Consider the following 22,026-nt stretch of genomic DNA (forward strand, 5'->3'; position numbering starts at 1 on the left):
AGTGAATTAGTACACTACTGTTGTGATGCAGCTGCCACACAGCTCTTCTTGCCACTTCATGTACTTTATGTATTAATGTTGACGACTTGTAATTTCATGTTATTGTTGTGACTCACGTTAAATGTTTCGTGGTCAACACAGACGTCATTTTGAGACCTTATGGGAAACCGTGGAGAGTGATAACCATCGTCATCATGCTGCTGCGGTTGTTTCTTCTGCTCTTGGCATCATGTTGCATCGGAGAGGCAAAGAGGAGAAATGTCCTTCTGATAATTGGTGAGTGAGCGTCTGCTTCTTTGTAAAGTATGTTTATTCCCACCCTCAGAAGCAGTACACACTAAACATTTACACAAATACACACATTTTAGAGTAAGAATGAGATGAGTACATGAAAAACAAAAACACAGGCCAGCCCTTTGTTGACAAAATTGTTTGGTCAATACTAAGGATGCGAAGCTTGAAAGATAACAACCCAACATGCGGTGAAGTGAGCCAGCAAGTAGTAACATCAGAGTGTGAATCAAAAGCCAGTGCTTCATTTGTCCTGTAGTGTTTTCAGTCAGGCTGTGTAGTTTACCACAGGTCCCCAGACAGATTCAAATCCACCACTAGACCACCTCAGGTTTAACTTAATCTTCTCCAGGTTCAAGAATAGCATGAAGACTTTAAGTTGTATAGAAGCTTTGGGGGCAAATGGTAATTTCCATTCAAACAATATTCTTCTTCTAGATAATAATAAGTCAATGCAGTCGTAAGTTTTCCTCTTCAAACTTTGGTGATGGTGAGTAAACGTATACATTTACATCCAGTGCCAGTTTCAAAACTTCAAATGCCTTTTAAACTCTGACTGAAAGAATTATAAAGCTCAAATGTTGCCAGATTATCAGGTAGCTCTGGATAAAACCAATGCAGTACAACAACCCTGTAATCAAACCTATTGCATTTTACATAGAGGTGTTTCTGTTATTTAGCCTTTGAAATAGATGGGGTGGACAAAGTAACGGAAACATTTATAATGATGTACAAAAATCTTAATGCTACAGTGTAAAATGACATCAGTGTGCCTTCAACTTTGTAGCAACAGTCTGGGGAAAATGTTTCTGTTTCAAAGTGAAAATCCCACCGAGCACAAAGCTGGTCCATCAAGAAATGTTTTTCCTCCGTCTGGTGTGGGCGAGCCTGCACCTTCACCACCATCCAACACCTTTGGGATGAACTGAAACACTGACAGCGAGCCAGGCCTTATCGTTCTGCAACTGTCATCGTGGCTGAACGGGACCAAAATGTTGTCTACATACAGAATAGTGATAGACCGATACATCGGCCAGCCGATATTTGCGTTTTTAGGTGTATCGTATCGGCCGATGCGGGCTGCTGCGTTGGCCAATAGTTTTTTCCCGTCATTATTTAAAGACAGGCGTCCACAGGCAGCTCCGTGTTGCACCTTTTTTAAGTTCAATAAATGTTCCTTTTTTAAAAAATGATTTCTCGTAACATTTGTTATCATCATTGTGTATTTTTTATGATGTAAATTAAGGGAGCAAAAGTCGTATCGGCTCCAAATATCGGCTCAAGAAAATCGGCATTCTGTATCAGTCATCTGGTAAGGCTGATGGGGGGAAAAAATGGTATCGGCATCAGCCCTAAAAAATCCATATCAGTCGAATCCCTAATACAGAAACTGGCGTCAGTCCTGCGTGACTGCGTGAGTGTTAATCAAACAAATCGATACAGTATAACAAAAGCACAATATCGCGATACTCAAGTGTGTTGATATTTTCTCACGCCCCTAGTGTTTTCTCTCTTCCAGCCGATGATGCAGGCTTTGAGACAGAGGTGTATAACAACTCTGTGGTGCACACCCCCCACCTGCGCTCTCTGGCCCAACGTAGCCTGGTGTTCAGCAACGCCTTCACCTCTGTCAGCAGCTGCTCCCCGAGTCGCTCCACCATCCTCACCGGTCTGCCGCAGGTGAAAACACACACACCCACCCCCCACCCCCCCCCCACACACACACACACACACACACACACACACACACACACACACACACACACACACACACACACACACACACACACACACACACACACACACACACACACACACACAAATATATCAATGCCTCTCATTAGTGTTAATGCACAGTATTTAGGTATGTTTGATGTGTTTCCAGCACCAGAACGGCATGTACGGGCTTCACCAGGGAGGTCACCACTTCAACTCATTTGACGGAGTACAAAGTCTGCCGTTGCTCCTCAGCCAAGCCAACGTACACACAGGTAAGTGACAAAGAGAGCACTTTGTTTCAAGTCTACTCTCGCACACACACACACACACACTCTTTCCTCTTATCATTATTTCTCCCCCCCTCTCTCTTTTCTTTTACTCTCTCACTCCCACAGGTATAATTGGGAAGAAACATGTCGGCCCTGGATCTGTATACCCTTTTGATTATGCCTACACAGAGGAGAACAACTCTGTCCTCCAGGTGGGGAGGAACATCACCCGCATCAAACTCTTGGTCCGAAAGTTTTTTCAGACCCACAACAAAGAAGCCTTTGAACGTAGGAGAAAGAAGGAAGAGGACACCATAAAAGAGGATGAGAGGCCGTTTTTCCTGTATGTCGCCTTTCACGACACCCACCGATGTGGACACTCGCAGCCCCAGTATGGAGCTTTCTGTGAGAAGTTTGGAAATGGTGAAATGGGGATGGGCAGAATACCTGACTGGACTCCAGAATATTACACACCAGAACAAGTAAAGGTCAGCGCCATACAGATTTTATGTTTTCACATGTAGAAAGAAAGCCCACTCTTATTATTAGCCTTAAAACATATGCATTAGTTGGTATAGCAAGACATTTTAAAAACATTTTTTATATATACTGGCACGACTTCATGGTCACACTTCTGCTGCTGCTGTTATAATCACACAAAACAACTCTTGGCACATTAATCTGCTCTGTCCTCATGTCATATACTTCAGGTTCCTCCTTTTGTACCGGACACACCTGCTGCACGCGCCGACTTAGCTGCGCAGTACACCACTGTTAGCAGGCTGGACCAAGGTATGTAACAACACATGTGCATACAATTACACAAAAAAGAGGGTTATTCTTAAAAGCTATAATGATGTGTAATTCCTCTGCAGGTATTGGTTTGGTTCTTCAGGAGCTCAGAGACGCTGGTTTTGAGAATGACACTCTGGTCATCTACAGCTCAGATAACGGCATCCCCTTCCCGAATGGCAGAACCAACCTGTATCACTCCGGGACAGCAGAGCCCATGCTGGTGTCCTCTCCGGAGCACAGAGAGCGATGGGGAGACACCAGCCAGGCCTTCGTCAGCCTGCTGGGTAAGAGATGGAGGACAGGAAGAGGTCGGTTAAATATGGACCATAGAGTCCAGCAGCCTCTCGCTGTGAGCACAGTGCCCATAGCAGGTGTGGTTCCAGTTTAGTGCTCACACAAGTGGCTCCCAACCTTTATGTGAGTAGGTGGCCAGGGTTAATATATAAATAAATAATAAATAAACGGTTGAGTCAGTGTGTTCATCTGATGTGCTCGGTCGGCCACAAGATGGAGACTTAACAATGATGCATTAGAAGCACAAGATGAAAATGATTCCCTGAGAGGGGATAATTAAATGTAAAAATGTGTAAATATGAAAATAACATCCATTAAACAATCTTACCAGTTGTGACACAAATGCTTGCATATTAAATCAACTGTAACTATGGCAATTCTTCAAGTTCATATCTAGCAGGTGTAATGAACAAAAATGAGTGAGATGTGAGACAGTAACATAAATACTTGACGCGTATATTTGGGTTTTAAATGGTTTATTTACCTTCAAAATTGGACAATTTTTCTCATCTGAAAAATTTAAAATATCCAAATTTAGAGACGTGTTTTTTTATTTGACCTTGAATTCACAAGCTTATTACTATATGAATATTAACATTAAATTGATATTTATCACCTCAGATCAGTTACTAGTTTGTCTTATTTTCTCACCGTCTTGACTCTTCGTCTCTCTCTCTTTTTTGGCAGACATCACTCCCACCATTCTGGACTGGTTCTCTGTTCCCTACCCGTCCTACCAACTGCCTGGCAGCCCCGCCACCCCGGTCCACCTCACTGGTCGCTCCTTACTGCCCGCTCTGGTCACTGAGCCCAGCAGCTGGCACACGGTTTACGCCAGCCAGTCCCTCCACGAGGTCTGTGAGCACCACTGCTGTCCAGCAGGATGTCATCGCCTCACTGCATTTTACTTCTGTACTGTCATTTTGATTTCAGGTAACCATGTACTACCCAATCCGCTCAGTCCACCAGGGGGCGTACCACCTTCTGCACAACCTACACTACCGCATGCCCTTCCCCATCGACCAGGACCTGTATGTGTCACCCACCTTCCAGGACTTGCTGAACCGAACGAGGCTGAGTGAGCCCACACACTGGCTCAAAAGCCTGGAGCAGTATTACTACAGGGAGCGTTGGGAGCTGTTCGACTCCAGGTCTGTTACAGCGCTTTCTTTGTATGTTTTTAGCTTAGAAGAAGAGATGTGCTCGCTATGATGATTCACAGATAAGTATCAGTCACATTTGTTGAATGAGTTTGGGGATCAAAGCCTTAAGAAGGTGTGTAAATGACCTGCCACCGCTCATAGTGTGTTCAGATCTAATAAGGACATGGTCAGAAACTTCCACCATAAAGAAGAGAAAATGGACTAAAACAAAATCAAATTTGAATATCATAATAATAATAATAGTATAAGGGTAAATAAGTGTGCTTCAGTTTGGTGCTCTACCTCATAAAAATAAAAAAAACACCCTGCAATCTATTTCCCAAAAACAGAGTCAGGTAAAATGCGGCAAAAGCATCATCACTTGTGTGGGGACTGACAAATTCTTATGTTGTCAGTCCATATTAAGATATATTGTCAATACAATAAATTATTATTAGTTAAACCTCTTATATATTATATTTTTACGACTATAAATGCCTAAATTTGAATCACTATTACAAAAAAAATTTAAAAGCCCCAAAACGTATATTTGTATTTAACTTTACATCAAGCTGCAACCGCTGGGGCTGAAAATCTCTAGAAGCAGCAGTTCCTCGAATAGCTATGTGAGTCTGGCTCCAGAGCGAGTCAATGCCCATAGACCCCCGTGTAAAAATCTCCAATTTACAGCAGATTGGATTAGCCATTTTGCTCTTCAGAAATCTATGGATGACGTCATAGAGTGAAACTAGCTTGTAACCATCACGCTGCTTTCCAACACTGTAAACTGCTTTTTCTTGCCACATTAGAAAGGGAGGAGGCTGCTGGTAATGAGTCTCACCGTCTTTATAATTTTAAGTTAAAGTCTGAAATCCAAATCTAAGAAAATTCCTAAACTCATGAAGCTGGAGATGAATAAAGAAGGTAAATACGGAGTCAGTAAACAGAGTGCTTCATCACTTTGTTGGGTCCACAACATCTAGAGACACTCCAGCGTTGCTAAAGTGAGGATTTGATGAACAGAACATACAAAGAAAACTCAGCTCAAACAAATTCTTATTAACATGAATAAAAAGAATAAATATTACATGCCTGAAACGGAGTAGAAGTTTCCATTTAGCTGGCCCTACCCCTTTTCCACAACTTAAACAGTTAAATCATAATAATCAAGTATACATTGGAGAACAAGTTATCAATACTTGATTTGTTCTGAAATGTTGGTTGGACAAAATAATTGCCATTTGAAGACATTTCAATTGGCGCTTTTCACTATTTATAGATATTTTACATCAAACTAAATGACTTTTGCTTGACTGTGACGTAATACAACCAAGAACACAGCAGGAACATGTTGATCTCTGTGTAGAGAGAAGAGAATCAGTGATGCTTACACACACACACTTCTGCCTTCTTTCTTCTTATGGGACTGAAATACTAACAAACAAGGTAACAGAATGTTAGAACTGATTGCATATAATATAAAAAGTATGTATTTCCACTTATACATACTTTCCTGCTTGTAATAGGGAAGGTTTTCGTTGCCACCGTACTCTACGGGGGAATTGTTGGGTCTATTTAAATCATAAATAAGTCTTGAGTGTAGTCTTTACCTACTCTGTCAAGTGTCCTGAGATAACTGTTGTTATGATTTGGCACTATAAATAAAATTGAATTGAATTGAATTGAACTTACCTTCTGAAGTTATCTTGAATTTCAAACACCATCATTTATCACAGTCGGTTTTTCTCTGGACTGAGGTCATGTCCTCTGTAAATGTCAGAGGACATTTTATATTGTAGTGTTTTTAGACTTAGTATTATTTAAAGCAGACTACTTCTAGGTCCTAGAAAATAAATAAATCTATCACATAGTATTTCTTCACCCTCATTCATATTTCTGGCAGCTGGGAGACCTTGAAACAGCACTGAGACCTTCATCCTGAGTTTAAACAATAAAGCTTTATTTTACCATCAAAAGTTTCCTAATCATTTTCTAGGCGATTTAAGTGTACCGGTAATCTGTAACTAATTTTAGGGAACACGAGGACCTAAGTATAAAATAACAAAATATCGTTCTCTCAGTTGATGATGTTTAGATTTGAACAAATGCTTTGCCAACATAGGACGGACCCACAGGAAGTGAGGAACCTGGCAACAGACCCGTCCTACAGCGCCGTGCTGGAGAGCCTGAGGCAGAGTCTGCAGAAGTGGCAGTGGGAGACAGGCGACCCCTGGGTCTGTGGACCTGACTACGTCCTGGAGGACAAACTAGAGCCTCACTGCAGACCACTCTATAATGGACTGTGATGGACTCTAATGGTACTTTTACTCATCTTGATTGACATGATGTCCGTGTACATGAGCACATTCTTCTTATAAAATAAAAATCATTTATTTGCAGTTTTATTTTTGTATGTCTGCTTTTAATGCTTAAATAAAGACAAAACTTCATTCGACAAACAAAGCCAAATTACCTTATTTCCTAACGTTGTTTTTGGTATTGTGTCATTCTTCTTTATGTAACCAGATAATTGCATTTTTCAAGTCAGTGGTCCTTCTTATCTGTCTCTATACATTTAAGGGTACATTTTCCCATCATCCAGACCCCCTCATAACCCTGTTTCAAATAAAGGCAATATGGTTACACACTATTGATCAGTTTTTGTTATTATTTAATTGAACAAATGTAGATGCATCTCTTTTTGTTTAAGTCTCCATTACTGTTGTGCTCCTGCTGATACACACATGGTGGACATGATGACGCATGACCCGTGAGGTCGGCAAATCAATCATGAAAAGAGTTTGTATTGATTCCTCAGAGCTCTCACTTTGAAGACTGATTCTCAATCCGTCCATGTAGAAAGCTGTAAGAACGGAATATGGATCAGTCGATTATTCACTAATGTTTATTGATCTGCTCTTTTCTTTTAACTCCTAATCTGTCCATTTCACTCTTTTAAAGCCATGCTCACTGATCCTGCTTTGTTATGCACCTTTTGCTGCACGCAGTGGGTGAGCACTGACCCATTTTAACAGCTTTGATGCACTTTGTGTGTGATTTTTACAGACAAATTGATCCAAATCCCCAAATTTTATCAACCAACTTTTCACTGGTGTCTGAAATCAGAAATGTGAACACCAAGAAAGAAACAGACGTCAAGAAGTCCTCAAACTACTTTCTGACCAACTGGTGCCAGGGTTCACAATGATATTCAACCTGTCCCAACCTGTCAGTCTGTCATACCCACTTGCTTCATCAAGTACACCATCATTCCTGTGGCCAAGAAATCAAGACCAATCTGCCTGAATGGCTAGCGCCCAGTGGCACTTACCTCTGTGACGATGAAATGCTTTGAACGGCTGGTCAAGAATTACATCTGCTCCCCACTACCCAGCACAGTGGACCCACTACATTTTGCCTACCATCCCAACGGATGTGCACATCCTCCACACCATCTTATCTCACCTGGAAAAGAAAGGAAGCTATGTGAGATTGCTGTGTATTGACTACAGTTCAGCGTTTAACACCATAGTTCCCTCCAGGCTTGACCCAAAGCTCAAGGACCAGGGATTAAACACCTCACTGTGCATGTGGATCCTTGACTTCCTGACAACCAGACCTCAGGCGGTGTGGGTGGGGAAACACTCCTCTTCCACCCTCATCCTTAACACCGGAGCACCCCAGGGCTGTGTTTAGAGCCCACTGCTGTACTTTCTGTACCCACACGACTGTGTAGCCACTTTCAACTCCAACACCATCAAGTTTGCTGGTGACACAGCTGTGTGGGGCCTGATCACAGATAACAATGAAAAGGCGTACCTGAAAGAAGTAGAGGGCAAAACGAAAACCTACTCAGGAACATCAGCCATTCTGAGGAGATGATAGTGGACTTTCGGAAGAAGCAGGGAAGGAACTACACCCTCTTAATATCAACAGGTCCTCAGTGGAGAAGGCGGACAGCTTCAAGTACCTTGGTGTTCACATAACCGAGGGCCTGACCTGGGCGCTGTGTACTGACTAGTAAGAAGAAGAAGTAAGAAAGGCTAGGCAGAGACCGTTTCACCTTAGTATCCCCTCAACATTGAGGAATTTCTATTTCTGCATCATAGAGTGACGGGGAACATCACTGCCTGGTACAGAAACAGCGCTGAACAGGAAGAGCAAGAAGACCCCGTAAAGAGTGATTTTCTTTGGCAGAACATACAATAGACGGAGCTCTGCCCTGCCTTAAAGCTACTTACACCTGGTGCGGCAACAATAAGGCTAGGAGAATCATTAAAGATCCAAAGCCAGAGGGTAACAGCCTGTTCTCCCTGTCGAGATCTGAGAGAGGGTACCAGATACGATACGAGACCCCTGACCCCCCCCCCCCCACCCAATCATACACAGATATTTATTACTATTCTATGTCTTTGACTCTTTTTAATACACACATTAAAGGACCATTACATTTTACCAGCATCGTACCTGATATGATTACAGACAAATAAAAAATTGCATGAAGAGCACACAGCATTTTTATATCTATTTATTTAACCTTGATCCAGTGCTCAATATCGAATACCTGGTGCTCTTTTGTGATTCGTTTTTAATGAATTCTTTGTTAGAATTGAATTAGATTCTATTGCGTTTTAATGTTTTTTTTTAATGCATCCTGTCTGGATGTGATGTGTTTTAAATAGAGCTAGACAGATATATCAGACAATCAGTGTCTATCAGTGTAAATGTTTTATCATATGAAAACCTTTTCTTTTCCTTTTTTACAAAACTTATAATGTAGAAAACGATGCTTTGGGTGATTTGTGTCATATAGCTATTTTATGTATTTTTATTTATTCTTTATTTAAATGGTGATCAGCTGACTGCTACTGAACACACAGTAGTATTTGTCTATGTATTCTTTTTTATTTATTCTATTCATTGAACACAGCTATTTATTGTATTGCTTTTCTTCATTTACATGATATGTTGATTACTTGTGCATAGTCATACAGTATCTGTGCAAAATCCAGTTGACATAGACTATTTTTATTATCAATTATCACTGAATTTGTTGGAAAATCTCAAAAATCCCATATCATTTGGGTCCTAGTTTTAATGTTGGCCTAATCTTTTTAATGTCAGATCTGAACATGTAAACCAAATACAATTTTCTACCTTTTTGCACTTTAAAAAAAATAGACAAATTGTTTTCAATTGTATTTTATTTTATTCTATTGAATTGCCTGATTGATTGATTGATTGATTTATTCAAGGTTCTAGAAAATAACCAGTCTGCCTTTGTTAAGTTCATGAAATGTAGCTCTATTGATGCTTTAAGAAATTCAGGAAATATTCAATTTAACAATTAGTTTGTCAAATAAGTGAGACATAAAAAGGTCCTTGTCATTACAGCCTAAACTACGTCATTACGATTTCTACAGGCGTCAGAGAAAGTCCCTATACATCTCCAACCTCTCTCATATATATGCACGCGCACACGAACGCACACATACATACACACACACACACACACACACACACACACACACACACACACACACACACACGCACACGCACACGCACACACACACACACAGAACTGATCAATTCGGATTGGTCTTTTGTCATCATCCGCCCACCTCAGTGGTGATTTGACGTCCTGGGTCACGATAACGTCGCTCAGTCAGCCTATATAAGCAGCAGAAAGTAAACACCCAGCAAAACGTAAACTCGGCCTCTAACCAGCAACAGTCGAGAAAAGCGCCGTTTTTCCTTTGCGTAAAAAAGTGCCCAGACGATTCCAGACATGGAGAGGTCAGCGAGGTTTGCCGTGGTGTGCGTCGGAGTGTCTCTGCTCATGTCCTGCCATCCAGTCGAAGCCTGGTACAAGCAGTCGACCGGACCCAGTTACTACTCGGTGGGTCGTGCCTCCGGTTTGCTGTCTGGTATCAGGAGGTCGCCTTACGTCCGGAGGTCTGAGTCCGGAGAGACGCTGATGGACAGCGGGGAGGCGGCAGGTAACAGTGTGACTCCAGAGACTAACAGGCAGATCTCCATCCTCAAAAGCATGGTAAGTACTGTTAAAAAACTGCTTTTTAAAGTTTTGGGTTTATTTGTTTTTTTTACACATGATGAAGAGACGCGCGTAAAAACTGCTTTCCTTTCAGCACCACACACACTCTCTCACACATACATACATACACACTACCACCACATTGATAGCAACACATGTTTGAAGTTTGAAATATTTAGTAAAAGAAAAACTTAGTTCGAGATTAAATAGCCGTTTTATAACCCTTGCTTTCAACAGACGACAAAAAACTGTCGAGATCGAAATCTTTAAAGTTTAACAGATGGTGCGTAAAGGCGCAAAGCAAGGAGCGGCTTCAGGTCAAAGCGCATTAAAGCATTAAACGATAACAAAACACTGACAGGCTAACTAAACACATGTTATGGATTTAAAACAACCATTACCTACCAACACCAGAATACCGGCAAAAAATATAGAAAGAATGGAAATACTTATCTAATAAGCGACTGTCCCACAACATTTGTTTTATCGCAGCAACAACCTGCTGTTATTACTGCACAACGAAATAGTCCGGAGTAGTTTTAGAGGTAATTAAATACATGCCTATAACTTGGACAAGCCTTGGTCCCTTCAGAAATATAACATACAGCTGAGTTTTTGATTTCCAGCTGATAACTTTAAATTCACCTCCTGCAGGCCATCTGCGTTAAAGACATCTCTCCAAACCTGAAGAGCTGCGAGCTGCTGCGGGACGGGACAGGCACTTTCCAGTGCAAGGCGGACGTCTTCCTCACCCTGGACTCCCTGGACTGCCTGTCCGCGTGAGTCCCGGGTCGGACCGGCGCAGACAGTCCTGGTCCTCCACCGAGCCCCCCGGAACGCTACTCTGGAAACGATAAATGAAGCAAAAGAATGTGGAATGAATGAGTGTTTGGTGGGTAATAGCGCAGAGGAAATCCTGGTATACTGTCGACGATGGACCGCTGCAGACTGAATGTCCTCTTATTTAAAAAACTCAAACATTGTTCAGTTTTGGTTGTGTAGACAGGAGTATAAAAGAAAAAAAAACAGTGCGAGAGATGTAAGTTGAAACCATGTTCTTTCCAGATGACTTCCCACCTTTACTGTTTAACCCCTGACATGTACCCTCTGTTGCCAAGATGTATTAATGTCCAGAAAGTTGACTGCAGAGCAGATTCCCTGGAAAGTACTTTTATTTATTTTATCTATTAAAATGAACAAACACTGGTAACCCGTTGTGTGGCTTAAATTTGTCTTTAAATATTCCACTATCAGGGGATGAAAACTGGACATAAGTGATCCACCACTGCCTTGATTTTCTATCAATTAACATGTTCTTCTTCAAAAATAACTACCACATTTCTATCACATTTATTTTGTATTGCAGCTTCAGTACAATACACAGCAAAGAACATAAAACATCAGTCAGAGAACAGAGGGAACGAGAGAGGCAGTTATTCTGAAAGTGGAAAAAGATAATATGAGATAGTAAACGTTTAAATTACACAACAGCACTTCATCATGAGGCACTTGGGGGTGTTTTTCCTCTCTTCTTTCACCTTCAGTGCGCATATCAGCGCGTATCAGTCATTACCATATCTTGTTTATTACTGGAGTCAGAGAGGAGCTGGTGTGACAGCACAGTCAGATGCTCGGGGGAGCCTTCTAACCAGTCAGACCCCAGCAGAGTTAATGTCACACAAATCACATAGGAAGCATCATCCTGTTTGGCAAAGAAAGGTTTATGTGTGTGCGCGTGTCAGATAATGGCACATCAGATCATCAGAGGCTAAAGGGAGGAAATTAAACAAGTTGAAGGCTTCGGGGACGTTTCTTTACATACACTTTTCCCAGTTTTAATATGTAAGATTCAGGGGAACGGGCGAAAGCCCAGATTACAACGAAAGGTGCTCAGGACGAGTAAACACAAACTGGGGTGCTTTTACAGGGATCGCTGCATCATTAGGAGGCAGTGACGCACAGGATGTGCACAGACACGTTGATGGATGAGCGGAAAACACATGATGGTATGCATGAGTGAACCCCGCACAGAGGAAGTAACGGACAAACAATAAATCCTCACCTCCTCTGTGTCCTGCCCACACACACACAGAGGAAGAGATGGGCAATTAAATGGTATTTAGATACCAAGTCCTCAAAGAAGGAGTGTCAGGATTCATAGTCTGATTTTATAGGCGAGTACAAAAATATAAATGCCCATTACTCTCAACACAAGGTTTCAAAAGTTTTCTTATCTCACCGGGAAAAGAAAGGAAGCTTTGTGAGATTGCTATGCATTGACTACAGTTCAGCGTCCTAAATGTGTTAGGGCTCGAACCCAAAGCAAAGGAGCAGACAAGCGGTCTTTTTTCCTTCAGTGTCATTTGAGGATGAAATGCAAAGAGCGTCAGAGCCCCAGACTGCACCAGACAACACGTTAGGAGCAGACGACCTCTTTTAAAATGAAGACATCCAAAGGTTCAACAGTACGACGGTCCAGTGAAGTCTTGGACCTCCGCTGGCAGTTACAGGAGCGAAACGGCCTCCAGGTTCTCTTTGACTATCGTGTCCATAACCACCTGGAAGACGACCTGAACGTTAGAGGTGTCGGTCGCCGTGGTGAAGTGGTGATAGATGAGTTTGCTGGGAGTAGTGTTGAGTGAGACGAAGGTGGCGGCGATGAAGCGAGCAGACGAATCCACATCGCAGTCTGCACCTGGGGAAGAGATGGGGGATCAGACTTGACAGTAAAACATCTGGCTCCTTTCCACAGAAAACTAAAAGTGTGTTGGTAAAGTGTGTAATAGACCTGTGAATCACTGCCAGGGGTGTTTGTACACCGGGAACGATTGTGAGGTAGCTAAAAAACAATTTATTTGATTTACATAGTTGTGTTTCGGAGGAAAACAAACACACAAACAGGTTTACAAATTCTTGTGAGGCTGATCTGTAAGCACAAGACATGCGTCAGCTGTTGTACCCAAACACCAAGTGATGCATTTGAGAGTTCATAAAAACTAGTTACTAAGCAGTGATGGAAGAAGTATTCAGATCCTTTACTTAAGAAAAAGTACAGACATAGTATAAGTGAAATGTACTTAAAGTAAAACTACTTCTGCAGTAAAATGACCCTGTGACTGACTGTTAGATGGTTCATAATGACGCATCAATGTGTAACATTTTACTGTTGAAGCTGGTCGAGGTGAAGCTAGTTTATCTACTTTAGGTACAGTTACATAGTTTATTCCAGTAGTTTCCAACCAAAGGGTCGGAGGATGAATTTGAGGGGTCGTGAAATGATTTTGTTTAAAACTTTCTGACTTTTTTCTGTAGTCTCTTTTTTTGTGAGAAATATTGGATAATTTGAGGTTATTTAATGCTGAAGTCGGCAAGACTTTTTTGATCATATTCACTGAAACAGTCTGTATGCTCCGATAGAACAACATAAATCAGCCGGTTTTAGAAAAAAAAACGCACCTCTATACGTCCACCTAGAGCCTGTTGTGAGTGCTGACCGTCAATCATCGACTTTATAATGTATTATGTTATGTTATGTAAGTAAATGTATGCTTGCCTAAATGGGTTATTTTGGATAGCTAACGTTAGCACTTGTTGGTCAGGGGTTCGATAGCTTTATCGTGCCAGGCTAGCTTAGCGACGGTTCCATTAGCATGTTTGGTCTCAACAAATAAGAATTGCTTTGACAGTCATTATTTAAGTCTAGACAATGCTGTAGCAAGTACTGTTATCATACAGCCAATTAAGGACATGGGTTGTTGAGGCATATACATCTTCTGATTAAATACCTTAGCTAATAATCCAACCGGCTCATCTCACTGGATGGAGCAGCAGTGAAGCAGCATTGTGAACCGGTTGCGTTCACAGAAATCTGGTGCACACTCACTGACGAGCACAAGCTTGATGGGAGGGAGCTCGGTGGTAGAGTGGGAGGGGCGTGAGAGTTGTAAACATTCGAAATTTGTCGAAGGTCACGTCGATCTGCCAGATTTGCCGACTGCCGCTTTGAATGAGACCACAGGACTTTTCACACTGCACCAAAAAAGCATCCACACCTGCACGATCCGAGCAAATCCTAACTCCGACTTTAGCCTAGGGCTTGCTCGCTCTACTCTGGAGCGGCCCTGAGTTTGGGCAGTGTGAAAAGCCCTACGTGAAAACTATAAAGAAGAAATCCCTCTTTGTTGAAACTGCTAATAACTAAAAACATCTGAAACTTGACACGAATCTCCAACTACACACAGTACTTGAGTGAATTGTGACTTTCCACTGCTGTTATTAAGCGAGCAGAGAAGTAAAAACCTAAGCATCTTTCATTTTAGGATGAACTTCTGTTGTAATATTATTGACCGTTATATAATTAATAATAATATGTAACATTCGGTTGAAAGTACGAGAGCTCATCAGAGAGTGCTGTGGGGAAACATCTAACGAAAAAGGTTGTGAGCCACTGTGTTAGCTTCGTCGTCATATCGGAGGTCAGTGTGAAGCGGACACTTGCTCTGCTGGCTGACTCCAATCCCAAGAGTTTTAGCATTTATATTGACATTTGCATGAGAGCAGAGAGGACACAGCCCCTGTTGAGCCCACTGAGACGTGACATGGGGAGCAAAAAAACACCAGGTTGTCTTTGTGATTCGCCCTGAACTGTGCACATTTGTAAATACGGTACATCTGAAACATTCATTCATTTTTAAAATTCAATAACCACCAATATAAATTAGATTAATCACATTTTTGGATGTTATAAACAGTCAAATCTTTCACTTTTGCATGGATATCCCTGGCTTAGTGTGTTGAAATGTTTGTTTTGTATGATTTAAGATCATGTCTATTTCATGTTTTATGGTTTATTAAATTATGATTTAAGTGCTAAATATTTAAGTAAAATGGTCTTCTGGATGGATGGTTATGAAGAACTTGTGTTTTAAGAAGGGAATCTTTTTTGTGGCAGAAGAAAAAAGTAATTGATTTGTAATATACACTCCCTGGCCACGTTATTTGGTACACTTCTACATATTATTATACAATCTAATCAGTTTTGTTACAACTTTCAGAAGGGCATTGATTCAGCTACAGCATATGTTTATGACTGAGGTCGTAGTAAGTGGTGGCGTTGCTATGATGTGCAGTACTGTATATTTAAAGGTCCCATATTATGTTAATTTATTATCATTTATTAATATAATTATCATGTCTACTAGAACATGTTTACAGGATTTCATGTTAAAAAAACACATTATTTTTCTCATCCTGTCGGTCTGAATATACCTGTTTTCACCCTCTGTCTGAAATACTCCATTTGAGCGCCTGTTTCTTTAAGACCCCCTCCCGAAAAAATCCCAGTTGTGACATCACAAACATACAGAAGTCCAGACGGCTCGTTTAAAGTCACAGTTCCTGAATACAGGCTGTGTGCATTTCTCTCTCTGTAGCGACTATCCTGACCAGCATTTAGTCACTCAGATGAGCGTGTAAGGAGACCAGGTATTCTGACAGCAGTAACTGTTGGGTGAGGTTCTCGTTTAATCTGGAATAACTTGACTGCAAACATCACTTTACTTTCACTCTTGGTGATGGGATGGGTGGCTTAGCTTTCTGATGTGGCTGTAAATGTTTGGCGCTTGAGCAAGTGAGTGTGCGAGTGGTAACATCTGTGCAATCTCCGTCACCAGTGGCCAAACTGAGATAAGGTGAAAACATACAGAAATACAGACCTAACAACTGGCTCCTACACTCACTTTTTACAATATGAAACTTTAATATTCTTCCTCCCTCATGTTTGTAAATCATGTGGGCAAAACACCTCTCAATATGATGCAGTCCAGCTTAACATCCCTGCAAACGACAACCTTAATAATAAACGTTTAGTTAAATGAATACCTCTGTGACAGTGTCACTCATAACTGAAGATTGTTATCTTTACAAAGGTAGAATTTATGGCTGTGCTGTTATATTGGATTGCATTAGATTTTACAAGTGGACCTAATAAAGTTGCCACCATGTACAATTTTAAATGTAAGGAATGTTTTCATGTCGGACAAGTGTTTCTCCACTGTGTTTTTTGTCTTATTACACTGTACATCCATGTGGGCGCTTGTATGTGCAGGAAACAATAAATGACATAATTAACATCAGTCCTACCTTTAAACTGCGGCAGGTATAAACGCAGATGTCGCCCAGAGTGTAAAATCTTGTCTTGAAAAAGGTCTATCTTGTTCATGAATAAAATCTGCAATAAAAAAAACACACAAAACAATCAGCGAAGGGTACGAGATGCTTATCACAAGTCAAACGTTTCGTCTCCAGTGGAAAAGGAAAATCAATTTGGGAAGATATTGCACAAAAGAAAATGTTGGTTTGATTTGGTCACTGCCATCTTTACTGCTGCAATAACTAATTCAACAATGAAACCAATAAATCAGTTTTTACAGTCACATTTAATGTCACTTTACAGATATTTACCTAACGTGTGAAAATCAATAGCTGTGTTGATACCAGCATAGGGTGATGATGGCGGGTCGATGACTTCCCTCGACTCATCAGTGTGCAATCAATCACTTGTGTGGTCTCCAGTGCAGGCACTCAACGGGCTCAGCTACTACTTTCATACATCTCTGTCTCTCTGCGGTTTTCTTTTACTGCCTCTAAACTCAACTTGTGCTCAGCTTCCACCACATTTCCCGGGTACTTTTGGCTTTGTAGTCAACCAATTAAAACTATGACCAAGTTTTTTCTTTTCCGGCCTGTTTGATCGCAAAAACACAGATAAAAAAAGATTATAACGAGGGAGGGATGACGTAGAGCAGATTTTCAATGAACAGGATACAGAGCAACACCTGGGTGTGTAATTATCACTGACCAGCCACAGTGAAGAGTTAATTGAGGTGGAGGTTACAAATTTGCCTCCCACGTTAAAAAGGTATCGTTAAACACTTTTGTTTAATGAGCCTGTTAGCCATGTTAACGTGCAGGCCCACACACAACCCTGCACATAAACACGTCACACACAGACACGTTTAATTGCTCATTTAACTCGAATGAAGCCTTAAATAAAGTGGTGTAAAAAGTACTATACACTGACAACTTTCTTGTTAAAGCGGTAGCTCAGATTTTTTGAAATGGGGTTTGTATGACATATATATCCGTAGTCAGTGTCTTTCTTTTTTTACCTACTTCTTTTCCTGAGTTATTGCATTGAATAATGGATAGAAACCTTATGTCACAGTGAAGTTGACCTCTAACCTTTTGGATATAAAATATCACCTCTTCATCATTTTATCTTGTTATAAAATTACTTCAGAGCAGTTAAATGTGTTTTCTCAAAAGCACCACCAAAATCTTATCACTTTATCCTTGAGTGTAGGTGGACTTTTTGTGCCAAGTTTGAAGAATTCCCTGCAGGGGTTCCTGAACTATAGCTTTCACAAGAATGGGACGTATGTTTAGACGGACAACTCGAAAATATAATGCGTCCAACCACAGTTGTCGCCGGCACGTTGACATAAGTATAGAATTCATAGTGACAGGCTTCTGGAAAAGTAGCAGAAATGTTGCAGAGTTAACAGCAGGGGACACGTGCATGCAGTGACCTATGGGGTTTAAATTCAAGTTAAGGTGGAATAAAATGACCAAGCTCGTTACACGTTTGTCTTAATGTGATCATTTACTGGAAACAAGCATGGAAAAACACAGAGAGGGGAAAATGTCGTCTCACTAAAGCTCACCCTAATTACAACTTGCAGTTTAATTACGAGTGACAGAGGACTCAGAGACAAAGGGCCGGGCCCTGTGTGTGTGTGTGTGTGTGTGTGTGTGTGAATGTGTGTGTGTGTGTGTGTGTGTGTGGAAACAGCATTTATCAAACACAGTGTTATTCTTGTCTTATGGTGTCAAAGAGAATAAATGGGGAGCTACAAAAGAGTTTGCTTGTGTCTCCATGTTGTCCGTGCAGCAACTGAACTGTCAAACTTAACTGTGGTTCCCACCCTCTTCTGCTGGACCCCTTTTGTCTAGTGACTTTTAAATATAGCTATAGCTACTTGTCAGTCTCAGCGTGACTGGGGGAATCTACAACAGACATTTCCACTTAGAAACCGTCTCCATTTCGCTGAATAGATTTAACGATGAAATAGACCAAAAAGTCTTTAAGATTGTTTTCATATGCCATGAAATATGTTGCAGACACCCCCAAAATTATTTTGTGACCACATAGAGCAGTGTTTTTTAACATGATTAGATTTGATGGGCCAACACAGTCAAGATCGTACCCACAAAACGGGAGCGTACCTATGTTCCACCAGTCACATGTAAAGCAGGGAACATAGGACCCTTTTTTAAGGTTCCCATCTTGTCATAGAAAGGGTTAGGTCTGTTATTTTTTCCGGAATCAGTGCTGAATTTCCCAGAAAAATAGGCCTGTGTAGACCCTAACACTACCCCCTAAACCTGACCCTAACCGTAACCCCTAACCGTAACAAAATGCCAAATTGAATCAGCGATGGCATAGGCTTATGCGACCGGGGAACATAGGGATGAACCCCACAGAGCGAGTCACTGAACAAATCTGGCATACTACGCAAGCAACAACACTTAAGTTAGCTGCTAGCCAACGGTAGCTAAGAAGGGTTAAGGTTAGGCTTAGGCTAAAAGACAGGGTTAGGGCTACATCTTGTCATTTATGAGGTTATAACTTATACATTTAAATACAATATGTGTGTTGACGAATGCACAGTATGTAATTCGGTAGGTACAATCTAGCATCTAACGTCAGTTTGGGAGAAACAAAATTGAGACTCAGTCTTGCTAGCAGCTCTGTGAGGCTGCACTACTGCGCAGAGGCGCTTTGAGTTGAATGCTAAGATGCCTACAATGACAATGCTAGCACAATGTTTAACAGGTAAAATATTTCCCCTGTTTACCATTCTTTGTGTGTTAGCATGCTTACATTGGCGTCATCCCTATGTCCCCCGGGCCCTATGTTTCTCGAAAAGGGTCCTATGTTTCCCAGTCACATAAGCCTCTGCCTTCACGGATTTCATTCAGCATTTTGTTTGGGTTAGAGGTTACGGTTAGGGTTAGGGGGTAGTGTTAGGGTTTATTTGCTGGGGAATTCGGCAAAAAAATAGGCCGGGGAACATCTGGCCTTTTTTTTAAAAAAAGGGCCCAATGATAGTTGAGGCAGTGTTTGCCCATTTTGAAGCAGGAAAAAATGTTGCATGGCTGGGTCACAAACTTTATCAAATTACAGCTAAGCAGTACACTAAAATGTGTTTCTGAAACATTTCATATTTGATCAACGGCGCCCTCTGAGGTTTTTAGCCTGGTAAGCTGCGCTGGACAGAGACAGCCAGTTACCTTCATAACCTTCGTTTGGTAACTACATTCAAGCATGACACGTTTTTCTGTCAGTCATCTTTGCTCCACATGAGATAAACAGTTGTGATTGGCTTGCCCAGGATCTGATCAGCTGGAACTCTGTCTGAACGGGAGAGGGGCCCGGCATATCCTTCAGGGCAAATGAACCATGAGCTCGGCAGATTCGTTCTGGCACCATCACCAGGTCAAAACTTTTTGTCTAAATACCTGTAAAACTTTAGCTCAAAGCACCACTGTGCACAATAACAGCCTTGTTGCTGCTAGCGTGGCTGAAGACTCTCGTTCATTCAGGTTTGGTGCCAATCTCTTGATAATATTCCCCACTCAGGTTCTACAAAGTAATGAACAATAAATCTAAGAAGAGATAATCATGCTTTGGTTGACCTGGTCATAACCCATACATTGCTGCCTGAGGGCTGGCTAGTATACCTTTTTGTAAAGGGGTCAGCACACCTTTACAGGATGGTACTTTAAAGAAACTCTTACAGCTTTGGTGCAGATTGACAAAATATCAGCCAGGTCATCAAAAATACTAAGAGCATGCATGGATACACACATATACAACCACAGACATAATTGTTGCACTTTCACAATCGATTTCTGATCCATTCCATCAACAAAGACCCCTGTGAAACAACATATCTATGAATAAATAATCTTTTATGGTATCACTTATTGTGACTCAGGAAATCATTTTGCTGCAAATCGCCGTTTGTTTTAAAGCATTTTTCCTCCAGAGGCGAAGGAAGCGAGGAGGCGACTAATGAATGTCTCACCATGGATGTGCTGCGGAAGAAAACGTTGTTGCAGATGGAGGCGAAGAGTTTCATGCTCTCCTGAAGTCGGTTCTGTAGACAGAAGATAATAAAACCATCAGATAGCTGCAGAGGAGCTGACACTTTGTCATATTTAATGAGGATAGAACGTGATCTGACTGGGTGAGACTTAACAAGTGGTCTCTAGTTGCTTTGTCTGCAGAGCATGAACATTAGTGAGGAAGTGACTGAATGCAGCCTGTACCACGGAGGGGTCTTCCACCAGGGTCATGTCGTAACCGCTGAGCGACACCACGAACAGCACCGCCCGGACATCCTCGAAACAACAAATCCACTTCCTCCGCTCAGTTCTCTGGCCTCCAACGTCGTACATCCTACACACGGAGAGATGGAGAGAATGGGGAGTTTAACAGGTGTCCACAGAAAGAAGAGATGTGGACAAGTGAGGAATTGAGGCGAATAAATGAGAGGTCGACATGCAGAGAAAGGGAGAGGGAAATTAATAAAAGTCATGCTTAATGTGATACTGTTTGGCCAGATGTCAGATTCTGGACAATGTGATCACTCCCCAAAATGTCTGGCATCTGTGGACCAGCTGTGGACTGTGGATGCAGATGTGTTTCAGGCATGTACCCTTGAAAAATTGCTCACTGAATGACCAAGCAGCATATTAAAAAAATCAACAGCAGCAGTTACTTTTAATGTCTTTGGAGAGGGGATGGGAAGAAATAAAGGAGTGTGAGTTGGTTGATTTGAAATCTATTCAGTAATTTAACCCAGGATGATCATATTTTCTATCTGTGCTGTGAGGCTAACTTTGACTGAGCCAACATCGATACACAACTGACGTTGTATGGCGACTGAAATAGTCTAGCCTGTCACTGTTTACAAAGGTGGAAAAAGTGATTTTTAAACTAAAAACTATAAACCACCTTAAAAAATATTTAAGCCCTAATAATTTAACTCCATTATAGCTATTAGCTGGAGAAGAAAACTAAAGGTGAGTAACAACTACAGCTGTACATGTGTAGAGGAATAAGAGACATCCACACTGGGATTCTGGGCTTGGGTGCTATTAATTCATCAGGGTGACACACTCCAATCAGGGTCCTTCAAGAGGGTGAACAGCCAAACAGCTGTGACCCCAGGGAAGTCATTTTGTCCATATGCACTTAAATATAACTATTTCATTATTACATTGTTATGACACATGGGTGTGTATGTAACATTGTAAAAGTAATCATCCCCTGTGCAATATTTTACTACTACTACTAATAATAATAATAAAATATGTTTTTTTAATCTATTTA

The 22,026-nt window shown here is 41.3% G+C and overlaps 3 protein-coding genes across 3 annotated transcripts in view; 2 read left to right on the plus strand and 1 right to left on the minus strand.

Annotated features, from left to right (window-relative positions):
- Positions 1-7: 7 nt before the first annotated feature.
- On the plus strand, positions 8-7,135 carry sgsh (N-sulfoglucosamine sulfohydrolase (sulfamidase)). Its single transcript, XM_083935055.1, has 9 exons — positions 8-276; positions 1,811-1,971; positions 2,177-2,282; positions 2,406-2,767; positions 2,990-3,071; positions 3,155-3,358; positions 4,056-4,222; positions 4,302-4,519; positions 6,633-7,135. Exons 1-9 carry the CDS (start codon positions 195-197, stop codon positions 6,814-6,816), a joined length of 1,566 nt encoding a protein of 521 aa, XP_083791181.1. The 5' UTR covers positions 8-194; the 3' UTR covers positions 6,817-7,135.
- Positions 7,136-10,298: 3,163 nt separating this feature from the next.
- On the plus strand, positions 10,299-11,348 carry npb (neuropeptide B; the record flags this gene model as incomplete). The annotated part of the gene is made up of 2 exons (XM_083937828.1): positions 10,299-10,562; positions 11,220-11,348. The coding sequence occupies 2 exons, from the start codon at positions 10,299-10,301 to the stop codon at positions 11,346-11,348; spliced, it is 393 nt and encodes a 130-aa protein (XP_083793954.1).
- A 605-nt stretch (positions 11,349-11,953) lies between these two features.
- gnav1 (guanine nucleotide binding protein (G protein) alpha v1) overlaps positions 11,954-22,026 on the minus strand; it is a 29,143-nt gene continuing 19,070 nt past the window's right edge. The window contains exons 6-9 of the mRNA XM_083925137.1: positions 20,961-21,090; positions 20,717-20,788; positions 16,707-16,794; positions 11,954-13,260 (exon numbers count right to left, since the gene is read on the minus strand). Of these exons, the coding sequence (XP_083781263.1) occupies positions 13,070-13,260; positions 16,707-16,794; positions 20,717-20,788; positions 20,961-21,090 (481 nt within the window). The 3' untranslated portion in view covers positions 11,954-13,069. The remainder of the gene's footprint in view (positions 13,261-16,706; positions 16,795-20,716; positions 20,789-20,960; positions 21,091-22,026) is intronic.

The sequence above is a fragment of the Echiichthys vipera genome, assembly GCF_963691815.1.
Source record: "Echiichthys vipera genome assembly, chromosome: 2".
Taxonomy (NCBI): Eukaryota; Metazoa; Chordata; class Actinopteri; order Perciformes; family Trachinidae; genus Echiichthys; species Echiichthys vipera.